The sequence below is a fragment of the Pristis pectinata genome, chromosome 37, assembly GCF_009764475.1.
Source record: "Pristis pectinata isolate sPriPec2 chromosome 37, sPriPec2.1.pri, whole genome shotgun sequence".
NCBI classification, from domain to species: Eukaryota; Metazoa; Chordata; class Chondrichthyes; order Rhinopristiformes; family Pristidae; genus Pristis; species Pristis pectinata.
This window is the reverse complement of record NC_067440.1, coordinates 35,841-59,022: the sequence shown is the minus strand read 5'-3', so window position 1 is coordinate 59,022 and position 23,182 is coordinate 35,841. Positions and strand designations below refer to the sequence as shown.

The window sequence follows — 23,182 nt, the reverse complement described above, 5'->3', positions numbered from 1 at the left end:
TCTCTCTCCACCTATCCTGTCTTAATATTGACGGGACTGCTGACCTCCCCAGCTCCCATCAGACTGTTAATCATTGACTGAAGGAAGAGGATTTAATGGGTGGGAGCTGGAGCAGCTGCGCAGACACACAGCCATGGGTAGCTCAGTCCTCCTGCTCGTGCTGCAGCTCCTGCTGGCCACTGTGTCTCCTCTCAAAAACCCAAGGGTGCGTATGGTCAGGCAATCATCCATTCTCTCTCTCTCTCTCCACCTCTCTTGTCTCGCTCCCCCTCTCTCCCTCATTCTCTCTCTACCTGTTTCGTTCCCTCTCTCCCTCATCCTGTCTGTTTCTTTCTCTCCACCTGTCTTATTCCCCCATTCTCTCGCCCACTCTCTCTTTCCACCTCTCCTGTCACGTTCTATTTCTCGTCTCGTTCCTTGTCTCTCCACCACTCCTGTATCATTCGCCGTCTCCCTCGTTCTCCTCTCTCTCTCTACCTATCCTGTCTTATTCCCCCATTCTCTCATCATCTCTCTTTCTACCTCTCCTATCATGCTCTGTCTCTCCTCTCATTCCCCCTCTCTTCCTCGTCCCCTCTCTCTCCACCTCTCCTGTCTCATTTCCCTTCTCCCTTTCCTTCTAGTTCTGTCTGTATCTCTCCATCCATAAAATTATGAGTGGCATAGATAAGGTAGATAGTCAGAGGGAAGTCTACAAAGCGGGGATTTATGTTGCGAGGGCAGAAATTTAACGGAATTCTGCAGTGCAAGTTTTTTTTATACTGTGTGGTGGTTGCCTGGAACGAGCTGCCAGGGGGTGGTGGTGGAAGTGGATACGATAGTGGCGTTTAAGAAGCATTTAGACAGGCATGTGAACAGAGGGGGAACAGAGGGATACGGACCATGTGCAGACATAAGGGAATAGTTAGATTGGCGTCATGGTCGGCACAGACATGGTGGGCCGAAGGGCCTGTTCTATGTTCTATTTCTTTGTTTCTCCTCTTCTCTCTCTCTGTCTACCTCCTTCCAATCTGTTTCATTCTCTCTCACCTTGTCTCTTGCTGTCTGTGTCCTTTCGTCTTTCTCTCTTTCCCACTGCAAATTTAAACATTGCTCGATTGGGAGCTGGCGTGGCTTGGTGAACTCCAGGGCTGGTGAACAGCACTTGATGTGAGTTCAGACATGTGGGATAAGAGAGAAAGGAGAAAGGGTTAGCGTGTAGGAAGGCTGGCGTTTGGAATATTTCTCACAACAGAGCATCTGAGGGTTTCAGCAGTGGAGGAGCTAGACGACAATGTGTGGAGCTGACATCCCTCAGAAATGGGTAATAATGACCCCTGTTCTTTCTCAATCAGACTGTGACTGTTCAGCCAGGGAGAGGGGCCCTGCACACCAGAGGTCTGGCCACAGGGTATGTACTACGCTGAGCTCCTTGCCCTGGATCTCCTTCAGACTCCTGCCTGTGCTGGTCTCCATTCCCTATGGACACCTTGTAGAAGCTGGCATGGCCCTTCACTGCCTCTCCTATAACTCCGTCCAAACCCAGGCAACCCCCTCCATCCTCTACCCCTCAACACTGGGTCTCACCACACAGGCCACGGGTTCAAACCCCATCCTCACCTGCTGAGAATCCAGGGCCAACACTTCCCCAGATCCTGGTCTGTGCACTTCTGTAAGCAACCACAGGAGGGATGTTGTTCAGTGATGATCACACTTCTTCCCTTGAAGGTGAAAGAATGAAACTTTGAATAACTTCTGGAATATTGGAATATTGGTTTATTATTGTCACGTGTACCGAGATACAGTAAAAAGCTTTTGTGTGCATGCCATCCAGAGAGGTCAAGCCATAAGGTAGTAAAAACGAAAATAGAATGTAGAATATAGTGTTACGGTTACAGAGAAAGTGCAGCGCAGGTAGACAATAAAGTGCAAGGGCCACGGCGAGGTGGATTGGGAGATCAAGAGTTCACCTTTTAGTGCAGGAGAGGTCCGTTCAAGAGTCTGATGTCTGATAACTGCGGGACAGAATCTGTCCTTGAGCTTCGTGAACTTTTACCAGCTGAACTGATTAAATGGAGTTCAATTCCATTCTATCTTTGGTCGGTGGGTGAATTGGCCGCTGTAAACTGTCCCTGGGGTGTAAGTAAGTGGCAGGATGTGGGATCTGGGAAAGGGGAGATGGGAGAGTAAGGAGAATAAAAAGTGGGAGTAGTATAGGATGAGACTAAATGGGTGGTCGATGGTCAGGGTGGACTCGATGGGCCAAAGGGCCTGTTCACATGCTGTGTGACTCGATGACTCCATTACTGCGCTGGTTTGCTTGTATTAATCTGGGAGAGTCCTAAAGCCATACAGCACAGGCCCTTCAGCCCACCATGTCCAGACTGACCATCAAGTACCTTTCTCCACTGATCCCATTTCCCATCACTTGGTCCACAGCTGACTATACTTCAGTGATTCAGCCAGATACGCTCATCCAGCTACATCTTAATTGTTGTGAAAGTCTCTGCCTCCACCACCCCCTCAGGCTGTGCATTCTGGATTCCAACCACCTCTTACTCTTCACCTGAAATCTATTCCTTCCACCGCCATTGTAGAAAGTTTCTATCCACCCTCTAAACCGTCTCACATACGCTTCTGTCAGGTCCTCCTCAACCTTCTCCACTCCAGGGGAAAACAAACCCAGTATCTCCTCACTGGCGAAACATTCCCGGGTAATGATGTCCCGCTGAATCTCCTCTTCACCCTCTCCAGTGCAATCACATCCTTTCTACAGTGTGATGACCAGAACTGTACACAGTACTCCAGCTGTAGCCTAACCAATGTTTTATAAAAGTTGCACTATGACCTCCCTGCTCTTATATTCTGTGCCCTGACTAATGAAGGCCAGGCCCCCGTATGCCTTCATCACCGCCTTACCTACCTGCGTTGCCATCTTTGGACTTGTACACTGAGGTCCTTCAACACTGCCTCGGGCCCTTCTATTCATGGTGTATGTCCTCCTCTTACTTGACTTCACAAATGTATCACCTCACACATCCGGATTAAATTCCAACTGCCTTTGCTCTGCCCACCTTACCCACTGATCAGTATCATCCTGTAGCCTCAGACGACACTCCTCACTATCAACAACACCACTAATTGTCATGTCATTGCAGCTTACCAATCATGCCTCCTGCACTGATATCTAGTGTTGTTAATGTACATAACAAGCAGTATGGTGACAGCACCAGTCCCTGTGATACACACCACTGGAGTCCTATCAGCAACACAACCCTCTTCCATCACCCCGTCTCCTATTAACAAATCAATGTTTGATCCAATTTGCCAACTTTCCTAGGGCCTCTAAACCTTTAGACCAGTCTTCCATGTGGGACCTTATGAAAGGACAACACTGTCCTTATCAGTATCCTCAGATACCTTTTCTAAAATTCAATCCTAATATTCAATTCAATTAGTCAGACAGGATCTTCCACCAACAAATCCGTGTTGCCTATCCCTGATCAATTCCTGCCTTTCCAAGTGTAGATGAATCCTGTCCGTCAGAAACTTCTCCAATAATTTTCCTGCCACTGTCATTCACCCCACGAGCCGGCAATGACCTGTCTTACCCTTGCTGTCCTCCTTTGCTGCCCTCTGGTCACCTACCACCTCATCTGTGGCCAATGAAGGTTAAAAAATCCCCATCAGGGCCCAAATCTCCTCCCTTGCCTACCATAGCAACCTGGGATACATCTCATCAGGCCCTGGGGATTTATCCACTTTTATGCTTGCCAAATCATTTAATACCTCCTTTTTAATCTTAATGTAGTTGAGAATTTCACTGTCCCAACTACAATACATTTCCCCGTTGTGATTACAAATGAAAAGTATTCATTTAAGACCTCATCCATGTCCTCAGGCTCCATGCACAGGTTGCATCTTTGTTCCCTCATGGACCCCACTCTTTCCCTGGATACCCTCTTACTCTTAATATACTTATAAGATGTCTTCTTATTTTCCTTAATCTCACAAATTTGATTGATATTCTCACAAATTTGATTGAGCTTTTTGGAAGAGGTGACCAAGATGATTGACGAGGACAGGGCTGTTCTCTACGTGGACTTCAACAAGGCCTTTGACAAGGTACCGCTTGGTAAGCGGGTCCAGGAGGTTAGATCACGTCGGATCCTAGGTGAGTTAGCTAATTGGATACAAAACTGGCTTAGTGGTAGGAGTCAGAGGGTGGCATTAGAGACACAAGAGACTGCAGATGGTCGAATCTGGAACAACAGACAATCTGCTGGAGGAACTCAGCGAGTCGAGTAGCATCAAACCCTGATGTAGGGTTTTGATCCCAAACATCAACAACTCGTTTCCTCCCATAGATGCTGCTTGGCTCCAAGTCCCTCCAGCACATTGTTTGTGCCTGGAGTTAGAGAGTTGTTTCTCAGGTTGGAGGACTATGTCCAGTGGTGTGCCACAGGGATCAGTGCTGTTGTTTGTCATTTATATTAACAATTTGGATGAGAATGTATGTGACGTGATTAGTAAGTTTGTGGATGACACTAAAATATAGGTGGAAGGTTATCTAAGGTTACAACAGGCTCTAGGTCAACTGGGAAAGTGGGCCAAGGAATGGGAGATGGAATTTAACTCAGACAGGTGTGAAGTGATGCACTTTGGAAAGTTGAACCAAGGCAGAACTTAACACAGTAAATGACAGGGCCCTGGAGAGTATGTAGAACAGAGAGATCTGTGAGTACAAGTACATAGTTCACTGAAAGTGGCCACACAGTTGGACAGGGTGGTTTAGGCGGCCTTTGACTTGTGCGCCTTCATTGTTCAGGGCACTGAGTACAGGAACTGGGATGTCACGTTACAGCTGTACAACATGTTGTTGAAATGGCGCTGGAAGTATTGTGTGCAGTTCTTGTCACCAGGCTGTAGGAAGGATGTGATTAAGCTAAAGATTTTGTAGGAAAGATTCACGAGTATGTTGTTGGAACTGGAGGGCTTGAGTTAAGAAGAGCCTGGGTAGGCTGGGACTGTTTCCCTTGAAGTGATGGAGGCTGAGGGGTGACCTTACAGAGGTTTATAAAATCATGAGGGGAGTAGACGGGTGGATAGTCAGGATTTTTTTCCCAGGGTAGGGGAATCTAAAACTAGAGGATGCAAGTTTAAGGTGAGAGGGGAAAGATTTAAAAGGGATCTGAGAGGCAAGTTTTTTCCACATAGAGGGTGGTGGGTGTATGGAATGAGCTGCCAGAGGAAGCTGTAGAGTCGGGTACAATTACTATGTTTATAAGACATTTGACAGGTTCATGGGTAGGAAAGGTTTAGAGTCATAGAGCAATACAGCACGGATACAGGCCCTTCGGCCCAACCAGTCCATGCTGACCACGGTGCCCACCCAGCTAGTCCCAGTTTCCTGCGTTCGGCCCATGTCCCTCCAAGCCCCACCCCTCCATGTACCTATCCAAGTGCTTCTTAAATGACACTATTTTACCTGCCTCACCCAGTTCCTCTGGCAGCTCGTTCCACACACTCACCACCCTCTGCGTGAAAATGTTGCCCCTCAGGTCCCTTTTATGTCTTTCACCCTAAATCTACACTCCCCCCTAGTTTTGGACTCCCCTACCCTGGGGAAAAGACTTTTACCATCCACCTTATTTTAAACACTTCTATAAGGTCGCCCCTCATTCTCCTACGTTCCAAGGAATAAAGACCCAGCCTGGCCGACCTCTCCCTGTAACTCAGGCCCTCGAGTCCTGGCAACATCCTCGTAAATCTTTTCTGCGCTCCTTCTAGTTTAACCATGTCTTCTCTATAATAGGGTGATCACAACTGTACACAGTACTCCAAGTGTTGCCTCACCAACGACTTATACAACTGCAATATAATATCCCAACTCCTAAATGCCCTGACTGATGAAGGCCAGCATGTTAAATGCCTTTTTTTACCACTGTCTATCTGTGACACCATTTTCAATGATCTATGCACTTGTACTCCTATGTCCCTCTGTTCTGTTACACTCCTTAGTGCCCTACCATCCTAGTAGAAATTCTACTCTGGTTTGACTTTCCAAAATGCATCACCTCTCACCTAACTGTCTTGAAATCCATTTGCCACTCCTCGGCCCACTTCCCCAACTGATCAAGATCCCCCTGTGATCTACGATAACCTTCTTCACTGTCAACAACACCTCCTGATTTCACGTCATCTGCAAACTTACTGATCAAGCCTTGTGCATTCACATCCGAATCATTTATATAAGTAATGAATAACAAGGGTCCCAACACCGACCCCTAATGCACACCACTAGTCACCGGCCTCCATTCCGAGAAACAACTGTCAACCACCACCCTCTGCTTCCCACCTCCGAGCCAATTTTGAATCCACCTAACCGGCTCTCCCTGGATTCCGTGGGACCCAACCTTCCAGACCAGCCGACCATACGGGACCTTGTCAAAGGCCTTGCTAAAGTCCAAATAGACAACATCCACTGCCCGAACCTCATCTACCTTTTTGGTTACCTCTTCAAAAAAACTCTACAAGGTTCATCAAGCATGATTTTCTATGCACAAAGCCATGCTGACTCCTAATCAGACTCTGTCGATCCAAATGCTGGTGGATCCTGTCCTTCAGAATTCCTTTTAGTAAATTCTCCACTAATATTAGTTAAAAATCCAACCCATCTCCTGTGGCTCGAGACGTAGACGGCCCTACTGATCTCTAAGGGGACCTACTCTCTCCCTGGCCACCCTTTTACTCTTTACAACCTCTTGAGATTTTCCTTAACCTTACCTGCCAGATCCATCTCATACCCTCACTTTGCCCTCCTGATATCCCTCTTAAGCGTATTCTTAATCTTTTTATAGTCATCAAGAGATTCACTCATCCCTGACCTCCTAAATCCAATGTATGCTTCCTTCTTTTTCTTCACCAGGGCCTCAATCTCCCTCGTCAGCCAAGGTTCACTATACTTAACAGGTTTACCCTTCACCCCAACAGGAACGTGCTTCTCCTGGACTCCTGATATCACATATCACGGACACCAGCCTCTCCTCCTTGGTGTCTTGCTGTAGCAGCCAGCATAATCAAAAACCCCACCCACCTGGGACATTCTCTCTTCTCTTCCATCAGGCAGAAGACACAGGAGCCTGAGGGCACGTACCACCAGACTTAAGGACATCTTCTACCCCACTGTGATAAGACTATTGAACAGTTCCTTTATACGATGAGATGGACTATGACCTCACGATCTACCTTGTTGTGACCTTGCACCTTATTGCACTGCACTTTCTCTGTAGCTGTGACACTACTCTGTACTGTTATTGTTTTACCTGTACTACGTCAATCCACTCTATACTAACTCAATGTAACTGCACTGTGTAATGAATTGACCTGTACAATCAGTTTGTAAGACAAGCTTTTCACTGTACCTCGGTACAACTGAAAATAATAAACCAATACCAATACCAATACCATTTGTTCCTTTCCTTTCAAATAGGCTCTCCCAATCGACCTCTGCCAGATCCTGCCTAATTCCCCCAAATTTAGCCCTGCTCCAGTTTAGGACCCTAACCTGTGGACCAGTCCTATCCTTTTCCATCACTCTCTTAAAACTAATAGAATTAAGGTCACTAGAGCCAAAGTGCTCCCTGACTGCCAATTCCATTACTTGCCCTACCTTGTTCCCAAAGAGGAGGTCCAGTATTGCCCCCTCCCTAGTAGGGTCCTTTATACATTGACTCAGGAAACTTTCCTGGACACATTTCACAAATTCCACCCTTACCAGGGAATAAAGGGATATGGGTCAAATGCAGGCAAATGGGACTAGCTCAGGAAGGCAACTTGGTCAGCATGAAGAATTTGGGCCGAAGGGCCTGTTTCCGTGACTCTATCTGTCAGTGGTATTTGGTGAACCCCCTTTGCCCTTCTAGTTTTGTTTCTAAACACCTCTTACATCCTCAAGATCCCTGAAGGGCCTCTCCACTTTCAATGCTTCCTTTTTGTCCTTTATCAAATCCTCACTATCCCTCGACATCCAAGTTTCTTGCCGTCACTGCCCTTATCCCTTACCAGAATAAGTTGGCCCTGAATTTTCACTACTTAACAGACTCCCACAGCCCCACTCTAGATTTAAGAGATTCGAGACCTGCAGCATCCACCTCACTGAAAGTATCAACGCCCTTCAACATCAACACTTCGACAACACTAGGGCTCACCTCAGGAGTATACAATCTCACGGTTCTCCTGGGTACCTGGTGCTGAGATCAAGAGGTCAATGTGAATTCTTCTGACTTCCTCATCCCAGTCTTTGAAGATCATTCTTGGAACCAACATCTCCACAATCTGACCCTTCTCACCTCTGGCTAACCTGGTGCATGAACGTACCAACCCTGTCGTGCAATCAGAACATCTCACCGTTATAACATGTGGTGGCGTTTACTTTGTTTCCACAGCTTTTCTCTCACTTTTCCCCTGAGAACTGAATTTGCCCTGAGTCTTCCATGGATGAGGAGTGCCTCAAAGATCTGTGAGAAACACAGACCTTACTCAAAGGGAGAAACTTTTCCCCATAGCAGAGGTGTCTAAAACTACAAAGGCTTCGGATGAAGGGAAGAGGTTTAGAGGGGATCGGAGGAAGAACTTCTTCACCCAGAGGGTAGTTGGAATCTGTGATATGCTACCTGAGGATGTGGTGGAGACAAGACTCTCATAACATTTCAGGTGTACCTGGATGAACACTTGACTCACTAAAGTATACATACCAAGTGCTGGTAAATGGGGTCAGTGTAAATGTGTCTGTGATGGTCAGTAAGGATGGGAAAGGTCAAAGGGTCTGTCCCTGTGCAGAATACATCCACGGCTCTCTGACTCCATAACAGCAACCTAACGAGGAACCAGCACAGACTGTGGCAGGGGCAATGAGAGAGCGCCACGCTGTGGGAGGGGCGGTGAGGAGGGAGCGCCACGCTGTGGGAGGGGCGGTGAGGAGGGAGCGCCACGCTGTGGGATGGGCGGTGAGGAGGGAGCGCCACGCTGTGGGAGGGGCGGTGAGGAGGGAGCGCCACGCTGTGGGAGGGGCGGTGAGGAGGGAGCGCCACGCTGTGGGAGGGGCAGTGAGAAGGGAGAACCACGCTGTGGGAGGGGCGGAGGAGGGAGCGTCATGGTGTGGGAGGGGCGGAGGAGGGAGCGTCATGGTGTGGGAGGGGCGGTGAGGAGGGAGCACCGTGCTGTGGGAGGGGGGGTCATTCAGAGCAAGATACTGAAATGAGGGAGACATGCCACGGCTGATCCAGTACTACCCCTGCATTGGATCTGACAGACACCAGCGATCAGGGTCATTGTCACTGCTGTTTGTGGGATCTTGCTATGCTCATGTTGTCACTGTTGCTGCACATCAGAACATGACCATACGGTGTGAGCCCCTCATTAGTGGGCAACACACATCAGACTGCATGGGGCGGGAGATGGTGGATCAGTCCACTAACGCTAAGTGGTCTCAGGACAGACACAGCACCATCACTTCCCCTGGGCCGGAGACAAAGGGTAGCATAACGCAACACACACACCCTGGTGTTCGATCCCCCCATGGCCCGTACTCCCCTCCCTTGGTAACCCCCTCCGGCCCCTACACCCTTCCCCATTTCCGTAACCCCCTCTGGTCCCTACACCCCTCCCGGTCTCTGCGACCCCCTCCGGCCCCTACACCCCTCCCCGTCTCTGTGACCCCCTCTGGCCCCTACATTCGTCATCTGTAACCCCCCACTGGCCCCTAAGCCCCTCATCTCCATAAACCCCACCGGCACCTACGCCCCTCCCAGTCTCTGTAACCCCCTCTGGCCCCTACACTCGTCATCTGTAACCCCCCACTGGCCCCTAAACCCCTCATCTCCATAAACCCCACCGGCACCTACACCCCTCCCCGTCTCTGTAACCCCCTCTGGCCCCTCCCTATCTTTGTAACCTCCTCCACACCCAGCTCCCCTGATCTCTGTGCTCCTCTCACTGCACCCCCTCAGTCATTCCCTGATGTTGCCACTCCACCATCAGGAAGCTGTGCCTTCAGCTACTTGGACCCAAGCTCCAGGATTCTCTCCCTGATACTCACCACCTCTCCCTCCTCTGGAACATCCCTCAGTGGACCACTCCCCTCGTGAAGACAGGGGCCCTGACTGTGCCACAGACCCTGGACTTTGTTCCTTTGTGTTTTCCAGACCCGGCAGCTATACCAGGGTGAACATCCACACACTTCACACACTGTCTGTCACATGCAGTCCAACAACGAGAGTTCAATCTCCGGGAACGTTTACTTCCGCAGACAGGTGAGGCTCTGACTGGAGTGTGTGACGGGACGGTGCGGAGGGAGCTTCACTCTGTGTCTGATCCCTGGAGTGTGTGACGGGACGGTGCGGAGGGAGCTTCACTCTGAGTCTGATCCCTGGAGTGTGTGACTGAGTTTGGGAATGAAATAAGAGATTACGATGCATTAATTTCCATGCCTGGTAACACAGAGAGGTGATGGGATAGAAATCCTTCTGGACCTTCGAGGATTTCCAACCAACGAGCAGGCTCACGGAATCCAAGTCCACGAGTTTGGAGGTTTGACAGGAGGGTGTGAGACACTAGGAGGCCACTACAACCCTCACAACAGGAGGCATGGAAGGTAAGTCAGAGGCAGGGTCCTGTGGGGAGGGGGTTCAGACCTCCGAGAACATCCTGTTGTTTCTGTGTAATGAAGGATCTCAGGGACAGGAGGCATTCTTCTCCAATGTCTCCCTGAACCCAGGGAGATATTAGAGAAGAACACCTTAACCTTCACCCGATGACCTTGGGGTGTCAAATCCAGTGGAACAGAAGCAGTCCACTCAGCCCCTCCAGCCTGTACTGGCTCTTCAATGGCAACCCCCACTCCCGACACAGCTCCCCCTCCCAGTGTCTCCCCAGTACCCCTTCTGAATGTCCTTGATGAATCCAGTTCCACCGCCATACGAGACAGTGTGTTGTGGATCATTGAAACTCCCAGCGGATAGCATCCCCTCCCCAACCCCCACCTCGTCTGTGGCCGATTATTTTGGAAAAAATGACTACTAATGCGAGACATGAAACATTTGGTAGGTGGTGTTGAATGGACCACCGAGTGAGTGATTGGACAGAAAACATCAATCAGTACAGCTCAGGAACAGGCCCTTCGGCCCACTATGTCTGTGCTGACCGTGATGCCAATCTAACTAATGACATCCTCCTGCACATGGTCCACATCCCCCTGTTCCTCCCTTGTTGATGTGCCTGTCTAAATGACTCTTCAACATTGCTATCGTGAGTGTTTCCACCACCTCCGCTGGCAGCGTGTTCCAGATACCCACCACTCTCTGTGTAAGGAACATTTGCCCGCACATCTCCTTTAAACTTTCCCCCTCTGACCTCCAAGTCACGTCCTCCAGTATTTGACATTCCCACCCTGCAAAAGCCTCTGACTGCAAACCTTCGTTATCCCTCTCATAATTTTATAAACTTCTATCAGGTTGCCCCTCAGTCTCCAACTCTCGGAGAAAACAACGGAAATTTGTCCATCCTCTCCTTATAGAAGAAGGTTATCGTAGATTACAGGGGGATCTTGATCAGTTTGAGAAATGGGCTGAGGAATGGCAAATGGGGTTCAATACTGATAAGGGTGAGGTGATGCGTTTTAGGAGTCAGCATCATTGGACTTATACTTTGAATGGTTGGGCACTAGGGAGTTTAGTGAAACAGAGGGACCTCGGAGTACAACTGCATGGTTCATTGAAAGCGACGTCACAGGTAGACAGGGTGGTGAGAAAGGCGTTTAGCACGCTGGCCTTCAGTCAGGGCACTGAGTACAGGAGTTGGGACATTACGTTGCAATTGTATAAGTCGGGTGGTGAGGCTGCACTTGGAGTACTGTGTACAGTTTTGGTCACCCTGTTATTGGAAAGATGTGGTTAAACTGGAAAGAGTACAGAAAAGATTTATGAGGACGTTTCCAGGACTTGAGGGCCTGAGTTATAGGGAGAGATTGGCCAGGCTGGGTCTTTATTCCTTGGAACGTAGGGACGACATTATAGAAGTGTTTAAAATTATGAGAGGCATAGATAAAGTGGATGGTAACAGTCTTTTCCCCAGGATAAAGGAGTCCAAAACTAGGGGGCATAGATTTAGGGTGAGAGGAGAAAGATTTATAAAGGACCTGAGGGGCAAATTTTTCACGCAGTGGGTGGTGAGTAGATGGAACGAGCTGCCAGAGGAAGTGGGTGAGGCAAGTACAACAGGATCATTTAAGAAGCACTTGGATAGGTACATGGAGGGGCAGGGCTTGGAGGGAGATGGGCTGAACACAGGAAATTGGGACTTACTGGATGGGCATGCAGTCAGCATGGACTGGTTGGGCCAAAGGGCCTGTATCCTAATCCAGGTTACATCTTGGTGAACCTCTTCTGCGCCCTGTCCAAAGACTCCACATTCTTCCTGTAATGGGGTGACCAGAAATTCACACAATATTCCAAATGAAGGCCTAATGAAAGTTTTATTCAGCTGCAATGTGATTTCTTGGCTTTTATACTCAACACCCTGACCAAAAGAAGGTGGTATGCCTTCTTTACCACCCTATCAACTTGTGTTGCCACTTCCAGGGAGCTATGGACTTGCACCCCAAGATCCCTCTGTGCATCAGTTCTCATGAGGGTCCTGCCACTAACTCTTACATTTGACCTACCAAAGTGTATCACCTCACACTTGTCTGGATTAAACTCCATCGGTCACTTCTCTGCCAACATTTCCAACTGATCTATAACCTGCTGAATCCTTTGACAACCTTCCTCACTGTCCACAGCTCCACCAATCTTTGTGTCATCTGCAAACTACTAAATCACCCATCTACATGGGTGATGCAGGATCCTGATGCCGGGTTTCGACCCGACACGTCGACAATTCCTTTCCTCCTACAGATGCTGCTCGACCTGCTGAGTTCTTCCAGCAGATTGTTTGTTGCTCCCATCTACATTTTTGTCCAAATCATTTATATCTCACAAGCAACAGAGGCCCCAGCACCAATCCTTGTGGAACACCACTGGTCACAGACCTCCAGTCAGAATAACACCCCTCCACCACTACCCTTTGTCTTCTGTGACGAAGCTCATTTAGGATCCAATCCACCAAGTCTCCATGGATACCATGTGCCTTAATCTTCTGGATCAGCCTCCCATGAGGTAAATTGTTGAAAGCTTTACTAGAGTCCGTGCATACACCATCCACTGGCCTACCCTCATCAATTATCTTTGTCACCCTCTTCAAAAAAATGAGTCAAGTTAGTTTGGTACAACCTCTCCTGAACTAATTCATACTGACTATCCCTAATAAATCCATGCTTTTCCAGATGCTAGTAAATCCTATCCCGAAGAAGCTTCTCCAATAATTTCCTTATCACTGATGGAAGGCTCATCGACCTATAATATCCTGGTTTGTCTCGATTGTTCTTCTTAAACAGAGGAACGACACTGGCTACCCTCCAGTCCTCTGGGACCTCACCTGTGGCAAGAGAGGATACAAAGATCTCTGTCAATGCCTCAGCAATCTCCTCCCTTGCCTCCTTCAATAACCTAGAACTGATCCCATCAGGCCCTGGGGACTTATCCACCTTAATGTTCTTCAGGAGACCCAACAAGACTTCCTTCTTGATATCAACATGCCCGAGAATATCAGCATCCCACTCCCTGATCTCACTGTCGTCCATGTCCTTCTCCTTGGTGAATACCGATGCAAAGTACTCGTTCATTTCCTCATCCACTTCCTCTGGTTCCAGGCATAGATTCCCTCCTTTGTCCTCGAGTGGTCCTACCCGCTTGCTTTTAAAATGCCTTGGAATTCTCTTTAATCCTACCTGCCAAGGACATTTCAGTCCCTTTTAGCCCTCCAGATTTTTCTGCTTCTTTCCTGTTTCATTCTTCTACACCCACTCTACCTCTGTGTTCCCTTCATAGATCCTTGGAAGTACGCCAGGGTCCCGCTATTCCTCAATACTCCTTCAGGCCCTCCCATTTACACAATGAATCACAGAGAGACAATGGACGGAAACGGGACCTCTGGTGCACCGAGTCCACGCCGAACTTCGACAACCCAGTTACACCTATCTTTCACTCATCCCAGTTTTTATTCTCTCCACAATCCCATCGAACCTCACCCCCTCCCCCGAGATCCTACCCCTCGCCCACACACAATGGACAATTTACAGCAGCCAATTAACCCACAGATCTGCATGTTGTTGGGATGTGGAAGAATCCCAAGTGGTCACAGGAAGAGAGTGCAAACTCCACACAGACAGCGCTGGTCAGGATGGAACCTGGATCCCTGGTGCTGTGAGGCAGTAGATCCAGCCACTGCACTGCTGCACCACCTACGGTATGTCCTACCCTGATTTGATCTCCCAAAGTGCATCGCCTTGCAGAATTAACATCCAGCCCCCATCACTCTGCCCAATCATCCTGACCTTGAACTATCCTACTCACCATCAACAACTCTACCGTATCCAAATCAGTAATGTACACAACAGACATCAGGTGTCTCAGCACCAATCCCTCCAGTACACACCGGTCACACCTTCCAATCACAAAAACAACCCTGCACCACCACCCCAACCTCCTATCACCAGGCCAATTTTGGATCCAATTTGCCAGCTTGTTCTGGATTCCATGGGTTCGAACCTTCTCAACCAGTCTCCCTTGTGGGACCTAACTGAAGTCCATGTGGACTACTTCAACTCTCTGTTCCATTCAGTACATGTTGCTACATGTCCTGTGATGTTTAAGGATGTGAGCAAACTCTGGGTGAGTGACGTCCACTGCAGGGGTAGGGAGGGATGGAGGAAGGAATGGCACCCGTGTTACCTTCTGTTAACTCAGGAGAATCCGCAGGAGGAGGTTTCCTGGAGGAACTTCCTAGAAGCCGGCACGTCCTCAGTCTTGTTCTGTTCTTCCGGCAGTCACGAAGGGGACCTGGGGAATTTTCGGCCCAATTCTAGTGGGGTCCTACGTCAGACAGTACCACATGTGCATCTCCAGCTACACGGGGCTCTCTCAATTATCGGGCGCTCCATCGTGGTAAGTGAAGGAAGGGGAGTTTGAAAGTTCACCACAGAGGTTACTGCAGTCAGCCTGCCAAGGGGGGGGGGGGGGGGGGGGGGGAGCTTCCAGCCTCCCAATTAAAAGGACGCAGGGTCGGACTTCATCTCTGAGATATGAATTCACCTGGACAGACCTGTCATATCGAATGTAGGGATGCTGAGGGAGCGCCGTGTTGTGGGAGGGACGGTGAGGGAGCGCCGTGTTGTGGGAGGGACGGTGAGGGAGCACCGCGCTGTGGAAGGACCGGTGAGGGAGCGCCACGCTGTGCGAGGGGCGGTGAGGGAGCACCACACCATGGGAGAGCAGTGCTAAAAGATTTTCATATTTTAAGTTATTTACAAGGAATCGAGGGGGTCACAGGGTGGGGTGTAGGGGCCAGAGGGGGTTACAGGGATGGGGAGGGGTGTGAGGGCTGAAGGGGGTTTATGGGAATTTTGAGGGTGTTGTCAGGAAGGCTGTTGCAGGGGGAGGGCGATGAGTGTCGGGGAGGCTGTTCCTGGTCAGGATAGGCAAAGTTGCCATCCTGCCTCTGCTGGACTGGTCTCCGTGTCACTCCTGCCATTGACACCCGCCTCTTGTCTCCTCCGACAGGTTCATGTGGACGAGGATGACCTGGGCCACCTGGACGAGCCAGGCAGCTCACAGCACGGAAACGCTGTTCACCGACTGACCTGCTGTGTGATCGGCGTCAGCAGTGGGAGAGGATGGCCCCAGGAATGAGGGGGCCAGAACCACGCAGCTCCCAGCCAGAGCAGCAGACTGGGGGTAGGGATGGATCAGAGGGGCTGGGGATGGGGGCTGGGGACTGCGGCCCTCGCTGGGTGGGGCTCTCCTTCCCCGTGGCCTGATCCTCTTGCTCAGTGCTGGTCAGTAACTGGTCAGCTGGACAGGGAAATGGTGGAGGATAGCACCTTGCAGGGAGCCCAAACACCAGGCCTCAGGCTGCGGCCAAAATCCCGAATCCAGGTCCCAAACTCCAGATCCAAGTCTAAAACCTCAGACTCCAGGCCCGGGACCCAAGATGCCAGTCTTCAGCACAGATCCCAACCCTCTGTTTGAGGAAAGGATGGTGGAGGGTCAGTGGGCAGGAGGTCAAGGCTGGTGGTCCCAGGTGGGTAACTGACCCATCAGACCAGAGACTCTCCAGAGTTGGCACCAACTCCAACCCTAACCCACTACAGCTCCAGCCTTTTGGTTGGGAATCACAGATCCCAGCACTGCTCTCCTACCCCATTTCCCGGGAATTACCCGGAATTCCCGGGATAAGAGCCCAGCGAGAGGTTCCAGGCCAGCAGCAAACGTACAGACTCTCTGCTCTCCTGCCCCACCAGCGCTGCTGCACTTCACTCAATAAACAAACAATTGACACCTTCCTCTGTGCCTTTTATTCGCTTCGTGTCTGTTCAAAGCTTTTCTCATGCCTATTTTGTTTCTTTTCTTTCAACGACTTCATCTGAAGCAACAACGCATGGCGTTAAAACACTGTCTTCCTTGTCCAGCCCTGTGGTGCCCACCGGCCTCCAGAAAGCCAGCCCTCACCACTTGGTCCCTCTCTAGAAATGGCAGGTGGTTGGGGAGTCCGTGAACTGGCTTCAAAACCTGTCGCATGGTGCTGCTCTCCAGCAGGTCCCCAACGTAAAGGGGTAGGACTTCCACATGGAGAGATTCCACTGGGGAACTCCCTCACTGCCTGATGGCAGAGTGCACTGCCAGAGTGTGTCCAGACCGCAGACAAGGGTGAAGACAGGGAGAGAATGCAGGAGCAGCCTGTACAGAAAGTGCCCCGGTGGGAGAATAATTACCAGCGAGCATCATCTGGGAGGATGTTCTTTGTACAGCCCAGCCCACACAGGAGCAGTAACGCAAGGCACAGTGTGGACCAGCAGAGAGATAGCCTTAGTGTGTGAGTGAGTGGTAGAATCCGAGGGGAATTGGTGGGAATGTGGGGAGAATAAAAGCGAAATGAAGAAGGATTATCGTGAATGGGTGGTTGATGGTTGGCATGGACTTGACGGGCCGAAGGGCCTGTTTTGCTGACTCTGAGTTCAAGGTGCAAGTAACAAGGGTACTACAAAAATCATGGGGTCTAGTCTACACACTGATCACATAAATTAGCAGTGATAGAACATAGAACAGTACAGCATAGGAACAGGCCCTGCGACCCAACTCGTCCACGCCAACCAAGCCACCTACCTCAGCCAGCCCCATTTCCTTGCATTTGGCCCACGTCCCTCTAAACCTTTCTCATCCATGTTCCTGTCCAAATGTCCTTTAAACATTGTAATGTGCCGGCCTCTCGCTTCCTCTGGCAACTTGTTCCATATACCCACAACCTTCTGTGTGAAAAAGTTGCCCCTCAGGTCCTCTTTAAATCTTTCCCCTCTCACCTTAAACCTGTGCCACGTAGTTTTAGACTCTCCTGCCCTGAGAAAAGACTCTGGCTACTCACCTTATCTCCGCCCCCCGTGAATTTATAAACCTCTATAAGGTCCCTCCTCCGCCTCCTTCGCTCCAGAGAAAACAGTGCAGCCCAGTCTCTCCTTACAACTCAAGCCCTCCAGTCCCTGCACCCTTCCAAAGGTGTGGCAACTAGAACTGCACACAATACTCCAAAGGTGGCTGAACCAAAGTTTTATGTAGCTGCAACAAGACTTACTGGACTTACTGAACACCCCAACCGAGGAAGGCAAGCATGCCATATGCCTTCTTTACCACCCAATCTACCCGTGTTTCCACTGTCAGGAAGCTATAGACTTGCACCCCAAGATCCTTCTGTATATCAATCGACTAGGGATCCTGCCATTTACTGGACTTTCCTCTTGCATTTGACCTCCCAAAGTACAACGCCATGGCCAGTGGAAGGAGAGATTGGAGGAAGGGTGTTTTCTAGATCAGTACTGTAAGAGGACAGGGTCCTTTGGATCTAATACTGCAAAATGAGAAAGGTCATTTAATATTCTGGCAGTTATGGAGCTTTAGTGAAAAGTGATCATAAATGATTAGAGTTTTGTATCAAGGTTGAAAGTAGTTTAGTTCACTCTTAATCACAGATGCTGCTCGACCTGCTGAGTTCCTCCAGCAGATGTAGGTTGCTTACAAGAAATATGTAGTCATAGATTTACACAGCACCAAAACAGACCCTTCGGCCCAACTCGTCCATGCTGACCAAGGTGCCTACCTGAACTAGTCCCTTTAGGCTCAAAATCCCAACTGGAAATGTGGTCAAATCTTGGCCTTCGAGATAAAGTGGGAAATAATAATCTGCTGGAAATCTGAACGAGAGCAGAAAATGCTGGAAATGCGCATCAGGTGGGAAGAGAGGAACAGACCACGTTTCAGGTCAAAGACACTTCGTCAGAACTAGAAAAGGGAGAAACCAAGAGTTAATTTGAAACTGCAGAGAGTAGAGGTCGGGGACATGGGACAAAGAACGTGTCTGACAGGGCAGCCTGACTCACTTAACAAGAGCTGGCTGGTTCATGAGAGGAGTTCGAGAAAACAACGCTAGTGTTGGGAAAAGCAGGTGAGAGTTCTGGGTGAAACCTGGAAGGACAAGGAGGATGCTGAGAATGCCCGCCAGGGAGAATAGAGAGCAGAAGTGGTCAGGTCTGAAACACACAGGGAAAGTGAGTTACCTGGAATTGAAATCGATATTGAGTGGGGAAGACGAAGGTGCCCAGACATGATGAGGTGTTGTTCCTCAGGCTTACACTGGGCATCATTAAGAGGCCACAGAATGGGTCAGAGTAGGAGTGGGGACCTTCCCTGAAATCTGGAACTCGTGCCCCAAAAAATATCGAGGTGGGCTGTCAGTTAGATGTTGCAAAACTCAGGTGGAAAAGCTATGGGTGGGTAAGGGTCATGGAACGAAGGTAGGGATCTAACAGGGTGATGGAACACCCCCAATGGCCGAGTGACCTCTTCCTGTTCTGCAGTCCCAGAATAAACTATCTTCATGTTGGATTTGCTCCAAATAACATCCCGATCGCACTGCACCTCATCAGTGAAAACTTTCCTCCAGACCTCGGTGAAGAGCAAATCACACTCAGACACACAGACAAACTCTAATCACACAGACTCACACATACTCCAATCACACTCAGACTCACACACACACTCAGACTCAAATCCATACCAAAACACTCATACTCGAGCCGTCACACTCATGTCCTCCCGCACATACACACTCACTTACACTCACACTTAAACACACACTCCAAAGCACCCTGACACATCAACGCTCTCAGAGATCTACCTGCGTACTGACATCAATCTCTCCACCAACATCACAGGCACTGACGAACTTTGCTGTATGTGGGATCTCGCTGTGCATGGCCACAACAATAGCTTCGTCTCCAGGGTCCCTCACCAACCATGGAGGTTCCAAGGTGAGGAGAGGTGCCAGGGAAAAGCAGGATCCTGCACAGGACAGTCTCAATGTGAAATACAACTCCTTCATTATTTCACCAACCACTTCCAAGTCTGCAACTCACTTCTCCAGATCACTTGTTTACTAATTGCACAGTAAAATGGGAATTAAGGTAAAGCAGAATGTGTCACCGTAACTGCCAGCTGGCACAGTGCAAGGTCATTCTTTACCTCTCTGACTGAGGCAGACAAACACAGCCACCTCTGTCCGAATGTTCTTCAGTGGGACTTCCGGTCACTCCCAGACCACAACATCAGACACACAAACCCTTAAACCCAACCCAGCTGAGGGACCGCGCGTCGTGGGAGGAGCAGCAAGGGAGCACCGTGCTGTGGGAAGGGTGGTGAGGAGGGAGAGCCGCACTGTGGGAAGGGTGGTGAGGGAGTGCTACGCTGTGGGAGGGACTGTGAGGAGGGAGCGCCGTGCTGTAGGGGGGGGCAGTGAGGAGGGAGCGCCGGGCAGTGGGAGGTCCATAACTTATTCCTGAACCAATGTCAGTGAAAACCTGAGTTGTATGCATGTGTGTGACCTGTGGGATCTTGCTGTGCTGCATGTGGGGTACAAGGGATCCATGGAGATGCCACACCTGTAGCCTGTGTGAACCCCCACCCACGTGTGAACCTCCCCTCTGGTCTAATGCCCAGAACCATCAAATGCAACCACAGCAGATCCCTGGTGCAGCCTCCTGCTACTCAGCGGGGCATGACGTCGAGACTTCACGATCCTTGCCTGGCTGACGAGTCACAAGGATGGTGGATGGCGCCCAGACCCTATATAGGATGAGGTCAGAGCCCAAGGGCCAAGAATCCACAGACAGCAGAGAGTATCCTTGTAAGTAACCGACAACGCCATCACCACACAGAGGAAAGAAGAGGGCAGTTAGTACCGGGTCAGCTCAACAAACTATACTGCTCCTTCAGAACTCCATCACACAGGCAGGGGACAGAGGTTGCAGGCAGTGAGTCAGTGGTCCACACTCTACACACTTCCAGTGCATCAAGACCATGGCACTTGTAAAAGGGTCTCCCCTGTGGAGAAAGTGCAGGGCAGTGGGGTAGTTTGGGATTGATACAGGGCTGTGGGGAGAGAATGGCAGTGGGATTAGTTTGGGATTGAACCAGGGCTGTGGGATAAGTGTGGGATTGATAAATATGTGTGGGGTAAGTACAAATCAATGGGATTAGATTTGGATTGATAGAATGATGGCTCCTGCAAGATTAGTTTGGGGATTGATACAGAGCTGTGGGGAGTGTGTGGGGCAGTGGGATTAGTTTGTGAATGATTCAGGGCTGTGGGAAGAGAGGGGTGGTGGGATTAGTTTTGGGACATACAGAGCTGTGGTGAGAGCTGGGCAGTGGGATTAGTTTGTGGATTGATACAGGGTTGTGGAGAGAGGGCAGGGAGATTAGTTTTGATTGCTCTGGGGACATTGGGAGAGAGCAGGCAGTAGGATTTGTTAGGGATTGATACAGGGCTGTGGGGCAGAGAGCTGGACAGTGGATTTTGTTTGGGAATGATACAGGGATGTCCATCGGTGGGTGGGGGGGGGGGGGGGGTGGAAGAGGTGATTGGAATTAGTCTGGATTTGACACAGGGCTACCAGGAGAAGTGGTAGAAGCAGATACAACAGTGGTGTTTAAGAGGTTGATAGACACATGAATATGCAGGGAATGGAGGGATACGGATCGTGTACAGGCAGAAGAAATATAGTTTAATTTTGCATCGTGTTTGGCACAGACATGATAGGCTGAAGGGCCATGTTCTTCCCGCCCCCATGACCCCCACCCCTGCAGGAGGCAAAGACCGGAGATTGGACTGGGTGCCGAGGTGGAGAGATGAAGGGTTCAGTGGTGATGCTCCTGGGGTTGACCAGCGTGGCAATAGGCATCATTGCCAAGTGCCCCAAGCAGTGTTTCCTCAAACGTGACTATGCCTGTGCCTACCTGTACAAGAAGCCCAACTGCAACGGGAAGATGAAGCATCTGGTGGTCCCCATCAACTGCAGCATCACCAAGATGATGAGGCCCTGATATAGCATCTCCCCCGTGGTGGTAGCCAGGGCCTGCATGCTGGTGACCTCCTACAGCAAGATGATTTACAGAGGCGTTCGCTCAATCTACTCAGAGATAAAGAGGAGATTCTCCAAAGCCAAGGGCAGATCCAAACACCGCTTCAACAGCCTCTTCTGCTACTGCCCCAAGATGTGAGGGCTTGCCTGCTCAACAGGAGGGGAGGATGGCCTCCTGACCAGCCACAGCTGACCGACACTTGCCCGCATCTAGCTGCTGACCACCAATAAATTCACCGCTTTCCCTCATGGTCTCTGTTTACATTGGCCCTTCTGTGGGTGGACGGAGGTAATGGAAGGAGGGGAGTTGGTGGGAAGAGGCTTGATGATGATGAGCAGGGGGCAACAGCTCTCACTCTGACACAGTGCAGACTGAGCTGGGAGCAGGCACGGGAGCTGCGAGACGAGGAGAAGACTTCAGACTACAGAGCTGAGGGAGCGCCGCGCTGTGGGAGGGGCGGTGAGGGTGGAGAGCCGAGCTGTGGGAGGGGCGGTGAGGGTGGAGAGCCGCGCTGTGGGAGGGGCGGTGAGGGTGGAGAGCCGTGCTGTGGGAGGGGCGGTGAGGGTGTGTCACAGTGTGGGAGGGGCAGTGAGGTTGTGCCACAGTGTGGGAGGGGCGGTGAGGATCGCGTGGATAATCTCCTGGTGTGTCTTCTGCTGGGCCTGGCCAAGTTGGCCATCCGTGGGTCGCGGCGACGGGCAGCGGAGGGTTCTGGCCCGTCTTCCGTGCGCGTGCGGATGTCCTTGAAGAAGGAGCACGCGGTCTCCACGGGCACCCTGGTCGAGTTCTGCGCTCAGTGGGTCCCTCAGGGGATCACGTGTGTCGTGGACGGTGCAAATGCGATTCTTATTTGAAGTGTTGCGTTAGCAGGTGTTGTATTGCTTGAGTGTTTCACAGGTGTTAGTTAGCATTACTTTCGTCATGTAGCTGCTTAGTTTGTTCTTCTCTTCTGTAATAGTTGCAGTGTATTGACACTGGTTGTCCATTTTGTGGTGATTTTAGTTAATAAATGTTTATTTAAAAAAAAGCGACAGTGAAGGGGGAGCCCCGTGGTGAGGGGGGGGGACGGTGAGGGGGGAGCCCCGCCCTGTGGGAGGGGCGGTGAGGGGGGAGAGTTGCACTGCGGGAGGAGCGGTGAGGGGGGGCAGTGAGGGGGGAGATCCGCGCTGTGGGGGGGGGGTGGTGAGGGGGGAGAGCCACGCTGTGGGAGGGGCGGTGGGGGAGGGGCACCATGGTGAGGAGGGCGGTGAGGGGGGGCGCCGCGGTGAGGGGGGGGGAGGGGGTAGCGCCGCGGTGAGGGGGGGGGCGGTGAGGGGGGAGCGCCGCGCTGCGGGAGGGGCGGTGAGGGGGGGCGGTGAGGGGAGAGCGCCGCACTGCGGGAGGGGCGGTGAGGGGGGGGCACCGGGCTGCGGGAGGGGCAGTGAGGGGGGAGCGCCGTGGTGAGGGGGGGAGGTGAGGGGGGGGCGCTGCGCTGCGGGAGGGGCGGTGAGGGGGGGCGCCGCGCTGCGGGAGGGGCGGTGAGGGGGGGGCGCCGCGCTGCGGGAGGGGCGGGGAGGGGGCGCCGCGCTGCGGGAGGGGCG

At 50.9% G+C, this 23,182-nt stretch overlaps 1 protein-coding gene and 1 long non-coding RNA gene across 2 annotated transcripts; both read left to right on the top strand.

Moving 5' to 3' along the window:
• LOC127586712 (uncharacterized) lies at nucleotides 1-7,430 on the top strand. The gene is made up of 3 exons (XR_007958722.1): nucleotides 1-205; nucleotides 1,335-1,390; nucleotides 6,973-7,430. It is a non-coding gene; the product is annotated as an uncharacterized LOC127586712 (long non-coding RNA).
• A 2,699-nt stretch (nucleotides 7,431-10,129) lies between these two features.
• Nucleotides 10,130-16,477, top strand: LOC127586702 (extracellular superoxide dismutase [Cu-Zn]-like). The gene is made up of 4 exons (XM_052044856.1): nucleotides 10,130-10,292; nucleotides 10,482-10,633; nucleotides 14,963-15,080; nucleotides 15,696-16,477. The coding sequence occupies exons 1-4, from the start codon at nucleotides 10,239-10,241 to the stop codon at nucleotides 15,822-15,824; spliced, it is 453 nt and encodes a 150-aa protein (XP_051900816.1). The 5' UTR covers nucleotides 10,130-10,238; the 3' UTR covers nucleotides 15,825-16,477.
• Nucleotides 16,478-23,182: the final 6,705 nt, after the last annotated feature.

Excerpts from the sequence above, each read along its gene's own strand:
- LOC127586702 (XM_052044856.1), top strand. The coding sequence starts at position 10,239 with ATGCAGTCCAACAACGAGAGTTCAATCTCCGGGAACGTTTACTTCCGC. Across the intron at positions 10,293-10,481 it reads ACGTTTACTTCCGCAGACAG|AGAGGTGATGGGATAGAAAT; the intron begins GTGAGGCTCTGA and ends CTGGTAACACAG. Across the intron at positions 15,081-15,695 it reads TTATCGGGCGCTCCATCGTG|GTTCATGTGGACGAGGATGA; the intron begins GTAAGTGAAGGA and ends CTCCTCCGACAG.